Here is a 6000-nt window from a genome sequence, read left to right on the forward strand (position 1 = left end):
CTTATTGCATAGAATATTTGCTATAAATTACAAATGAAACACTCTAAATTGCAAAGCAATTGACAAATGTAAAGATTTGATTAATCTGACAGTAAAATCACCTCGTATCATGAAAGCAAAGTTTCATATTGCACTCTTTTATCTCAGTTACTTTTTCTGCCACATGCTGAATGACGCTTACTTTCTCTATTGACTAACCTGTAAAGGATTCCTGATGTTTCAAGGCACTGTCTAATTGCTTTTGGGAATTTCCATTTTTGAAGACACACTATCAATTATATAAAACGTATATTATTATCTTAATTTTCAAAAGTTGTTTAGAAGCTGAGCTTAGGAATAATTCCACACTTGTATAAATTAGTACCAAGATAACATATTTTCCCCCTTTATTATGCTTCTTGTTTTTTGAAATTCCTAATAACATTGATGTCAGCATAATCACTGACCTATAGTTTGCCACAATCACATGCGTTGTAAGGCACTGAGTACATGTTCACCAAATTAATGAAGTGACATCACTTTTTGTTGTATTAGATAAAAAACACATTCCTCATGACATGGGACAATCAGACTTTTAACTCTGATTTCATCCTTCTGGGAATCTTCAATTACAGCCCCACTCACATCTTCCTCTTTTCTCTGGTTTTGGCCATCTTCACAGTGGCCTTCATGGGAAACACTGCTATGATTCTCCTCATCTACCTGGACACTCAGCTCCACACACCCATGTACTTCTTTCTCAGCCAACTGTCCCTCATGGACCTCATGCTCATCTGCAACACTGTACCCAAGATGGCTTTTAACCATCTATTTGTCTGGCAGCAATTCCATTTCTGTGGTAGAGTGTGCTACTCAAATTTTCCTCTATACATCACTACTTGGCTGTGAATGTTTCCTGTGGGCAGTAATGGCTTATGACTGCTATATTGCCATTTGCTACCCTCTAAGATATCCTAATCTTATGAGTCCTAAAATTTGTGGACTTATGGCTGCATCTTCCTGGATCCTGGGCTCTACTGATTGTATAATTGATGCTGTAGCTACATTTTTCTTCTATTGTGGGTCCCGGGAAATAGACCACTTCTTCTGTGGTTTTCCTTCCCTGCTCATCATCTCATGCAATGACACATCAACATTTGAAGAAGTTCTTTTCTACTGCTGTATAATAATGATTGTTTTCCCTGTAGTGATCATCATTGCTTCCTATACTCGTGTTATTGTGGCTGTCATTCACATAGCATCTGGAGAGGGTCACCGGAAAGCTTTTGCCACCTGCTCTTCTCACCTTATGGTGGTGGGAATGTATTATGGCACAGCTTTGTTCATATACCTGTGGCCCACTTCTGATCGTTCCCCCACCCAGGAGAAGATGGTCTGTGTCTTCTACACCATCCTCACTCCCATGATGAATCCCCTCATCTACAGCATCCACAACAAGGAAGTGGCTAGAGCAGCCATGAAGGTGTTGGAGAAGGGCAAGTCTGGACAGTAAATTCCTTAATTATTTTCATGCTTTGCTAAGTTCTCTTTAGTGTCTCTCTTTTTTTCCAGTCAGTTTTTAAAAACAGCACTTATTTGTACATATTGTTGAAAAAGCACAGTCCTGGGCAACAACATAATTCTTATATTTTAATGAAGATTGTTTAAATATTCACTATTTTTATGTTTAATTCAGTTATAACCACATTTATGGCCATTTCTGGAATGAGGACATTATTGATTGACTGAAAGTTTCAGGAATTTTGTGGCATATATCCAGCTAACAAACAATGCTTCCTTTCCCCATGTTGTAAATCCAAAACTCTATCCGTCAATTCAGAGCCACTTTGGATGAAGATTTGGTACATCAGGCTTTTTAAACTTATGTAGTGTTTCTGTTTGATTTTTATTCTTATTTTTCATTCTTCCAGACATGCAGAATAAATCAATACAACACTTCAACCCAGATAATGTTTTAAAATCACACCCTTGGGATCCCTGGGTGGCGCAGCGGTTTAGCGCCTGCCTTTGGCCCAGGGCGCGATCCTGGAGACCCGGGATCGAATCCCACGTCGGGCTCCCGGTGCATGGAGCCTGCTTCTCCCTCTGCCTATGTCTCTGCCTCTCTCTCTCTCTGTGACTATCAAAAATAAAATAAAAATTTAAAAAAAAAATAAAATAAAATCACACCCTTAATTTTCTTCATCACAAAATGAAAATTTTATTAACAATCTCAGATTAAACCTCTTTTCAATTTGTCAATACCCACCTAGGCTCCATGCATTTACTCAACAAGGAAGTTGTTTTATTATTCAGATCCAAAGGAACTGAAAATTTACCAGTGTTAATTAGGTTGACACTTATAAAGTTAGTTTATTTTGTTAAAGATTTTATTTATTTATTTATTTATTTATTTATTTATTTATTTATTTATTTATGAGAGAGAGAGAGAGAGAGAGAGAGAGAGAGAGGTGGACATTAAGCAGAGGGAGAAGCAGCTCCATGCAGGGAGCCCGATGTGAACTCAATCCTGGGACTCTGGGATTACACCCTGAACCAAAGGCAGACGCTCAACCTCTGAGCCACCCAGGCATCCTGATACTTATACATTTTATTAATGATAATAGGTTATACTGAAATTCAGGATGCAATTAAATTTGTTTTCTGTTTTCTTTTATTTTATAAATTTTTGTTTATTTATGATAGTCACACACACATAGAGAGAGAGAGAGAGAGAGAGAGAGGCAGAGACAGAGGCAGAGGGAGGAGCAGGCTCCATGCACTGGGAGCCCGACGTGGGACTCGATCCCAGGTCTCCAGGATCACGCCCTGGGCCATAGGCAGGTGCCAAACCGCTGTGCCACCCAGGGATCCCTGTTTTCTGTTTTTTAAGAGTAATATATTATTCCATAGTAATAACTATAATAATTTTACAACTCTATCGCACTCATAATCACTTCCATGGAAATAATGCAATCCTCATTGTTTGTGCTTTATTGGACTGCTGAAGCACAAGTGATTCAAATGTACCTAATTGATAAATATTCACACCAGAACAGAATATGTTAATCTGGTCTTGAGGAGAAAGATACTGGCAGCCATTGTTACTGTGTGGTGAATTCTTACCTGTCCCCAGGGAGAGCACAATGTGTAATGGCCCAACCCTCCAGGTGGGAATCATAGCCAAAGATTTGTTCCACATAGCCATTAGGTTTCATTTGATGCTACCCAATAAATAACTGGGTGTCATAATCAATTAGTGCTAAATCAGTCACTATCCCTTAATATGACAAAATAACTTCACAACCCCAGTGGTATTCATCTCATGTTTCTCGTATATTAGGGTGATTGTTCTGCTTCCAACCTGGGATTCTTAAGGTGTTCAAGTATCCATAACCCAGAGTAAACCACACAAACCCATCCCAAATCTGAGTATAGTCACTCATTGCTCTGATGGTTATATTTCTGGTACTTTTTATTTTTTTTTTTTTAGTTTTTTTTTTATTTATTCATGAGAGACAGAGACATAGCCAGAGGGAGAAATAGGCTCACTGCAGGGAGCCTGATATAGGACTCAATCCCAGGACCCCGGGATCAAGTCCTGAGCCAAAGGCAAATGTTCAATCACTGAGTCACCCAGGCACCCCTCCAGTATCTTTTAAATAAGCAAATTGATGAGCTGTTTTTTTTTTTTTTAGTTTATCTGAGAGAAAAAAATGCCCTATCCAGTGTCTTTAATAATGTAAGCCACAGGCTAAGTTTCTGGGTCAGTATTGGCAACACCAGATGAATTAGCAGTATTATATTAGCTTGTTCTGCTGTAATGTACTGTTTTAAGGCCTTCCAGTCCCTTCCCTGGAGTGACAATACTTACACTCACAATTTTAATGAGGTTGCAAGGGGCAGCTTCTCATATACCCAACAGTTGTGTTGATTTATTTTAGATGCCCATCCTATTGCTGGACATCATAGAAGCAGCAGAAGTCTAAGGGTGAAAAGACACTTAGTAGGAATTTGTATGAGAAGGTTTTCCCCTTGTACAAAGATAACACCTGTGCCATACTCTTTAGAGGTTAATGTGGCTGCATCTTTGAGAATTTTAACTGTTATGAATATCATAAATATGGACTGACATAATAAGTGCTTATCATGAATAAGCACTGTTAGGCATGAAGAGATAGACTGAGGATGGGATATGTCAGACCAGGACCCCCATCTTCTCTCCTCTTTCAATGATGCATGCTTCATTTTATATAAAGTAAGTTTGCATAAGTTTGGCTTGCCTCAGGGCAATGGGATCCCAGTGGAGACTTAGCAGTTCCCCCTCACCCAGATGTGTGAATTAACTCACCCATCCTTTGGGGATGTTCAAGTGCAAATTGCAGTAGATAATTCATTTTCCAGGTGTAATGGGGCTTGGTGTTCTCAGTAGCACAGCACATTGATCCTTGGTGAGAGTTTTGACAATGGTTGTTTTTCATGACTTCCACACATTTATGGTGTTGGGTTCCTTGTCATAGGTCCCTAGACTAGCATACTGGGCACAGGCCCAAATGGTTGTCATTCAAATGTATTAAAGCTAGGGTTAATTTTGTTTTTTAATTTATTCATGAGGGACACAGAGATAAAGGCAGAGACATAGGCAGAGGAGAAGTAGGCTCCCTGTGGGGAGTCTGATATGAGACTTGATCCCAGGACCCCGGGATTATGTCCTGAGCCAAAAGCAGACACTTAACCACTGAGCCACCCAGATGTCCTGGGTTAATTCTTTAGTACGTGTGGCTAAGGTGGTTTTACCTGTTAACAATAAAATTTTGGGGGGATGCCTGGGTGGCTCAGTTGTTTAGCACCTGCCTTTGGCCATGGGGCAGGATCCTGGAGTCACAGGATCGAGTCCCACATCGGGTTCCCTGCGTGGAGCCTGCTTCTCCCTCTGCTTGTGTCTCTGCCTCTCTCTCTCTCTCTCTCTCTCTCTCTGTGTGTCTCATTAAAAATAAAAAACAAAAAATAAGAAATTAAGAAAAAGTGTAAACCCTCCCCCCCAAAAAACAATATAATTTGTTGCTTTAATATTTATTTTTCTTTTTACTAACCCTAGTAATTGTGGGTTAAAGGGAAGATGAAACCTCCATTCAATGTCACGCTCCTTTACCAAGATTTGCACATGATGACCTTTGAAATGTAACCTCCAATCACTAGCAATTTGACATTGGTATCCATACATAATACTCAATTTATTTAATCCCATACTGGTGGCAGCCTCATTCACACAGCATCAGAGAAAAGCTTGAGTTAGGCCAGATGCAGTGTTCACACAAACCGAGGCATATTTAGAATCCTTATTCAGAAGGAGAGGGCCAATATTACCAATTTGCCAATTCCTCTCCAGTTGGAAACTCCAAGATAGACCTCAAATTCTTTTGACAAGTGCACCCGGTGTTGTTTAGAGCACACAACAGTATGTTACTACGTTAATCAGGTCGCATCCCTGGCAATATGCCATCTCATTGGAGCACTGCAGTGGCCACTCTTTCTATGCACCCAATCCACTCTATCTATTGCAGGGTGAATAACTAAAGCTTCAGCTTCCTGATTGTCAGGGGTTATCAGTGCCTTATGAGCTGGGACGTGAAGAACAGTGAGATCTAGACCGTTCACCAAAGATTTGTAAATGGCAAATAATCATATATTTGTTCAACATATGTTAATATCATATGCCATGAAGAAGTCACAAATCAAAATAACAAGTCACCACCATACACCTATTAGAATGGTCAAAATCCAAAACAGTTGTCAGCAAATGGTGGTGCATATATGGAGCAACAAAATCTCTTATTCATTGTTGGTCAGAATTCAAACTAGTATAGCCACTCTGGAATACAGTCTAACAAGTTTCTTACAATGCTGAATATATTCTTACCATATGATTTGGCAATTATTTGCTTTGTCATTTACCCAAATTAGTTGAAAACTGATGCCCACCCAAAACCTGCATGCGAGTGTTTTTAACAGCTTTATTCA

At 39.5% G+C, this 6000-nt stretch overlaps 1 protein-coding gene across 1 annotated transcript; it reads left to right on the forward strand.

The window, feature by feature from the left end:
- Window positions 1-552: 552 nt before the first annotated feature.
- Window positions 553-1492, forward strand: LOC121474469 (olfactory receptor 2M3-like). Its single transcript, XM_041727328.1, is given in 2 exon segments — window positions 553-804; window positions 806-1492. Coding segments are annotated over 2 exon segments (939 nt in total).
- Window positions 1493-6000: the final 4508 nt, after the last annotated feature.

Source organism: Vulpes lagopus, chromosome 13, assembly GCF_018345385.1.
Source record: "Vulpes lagopus strain Blue_001 chromosome 13, ASM1834538v1, whole genome shotgun sequence".
Taxonomy (NCBI): domain Eukaryota; kingdom Metazoa; phylum Chordata; class Mammalia; order Carnivora; family Canidae; genus Vulpes; species Vulpes lagopus.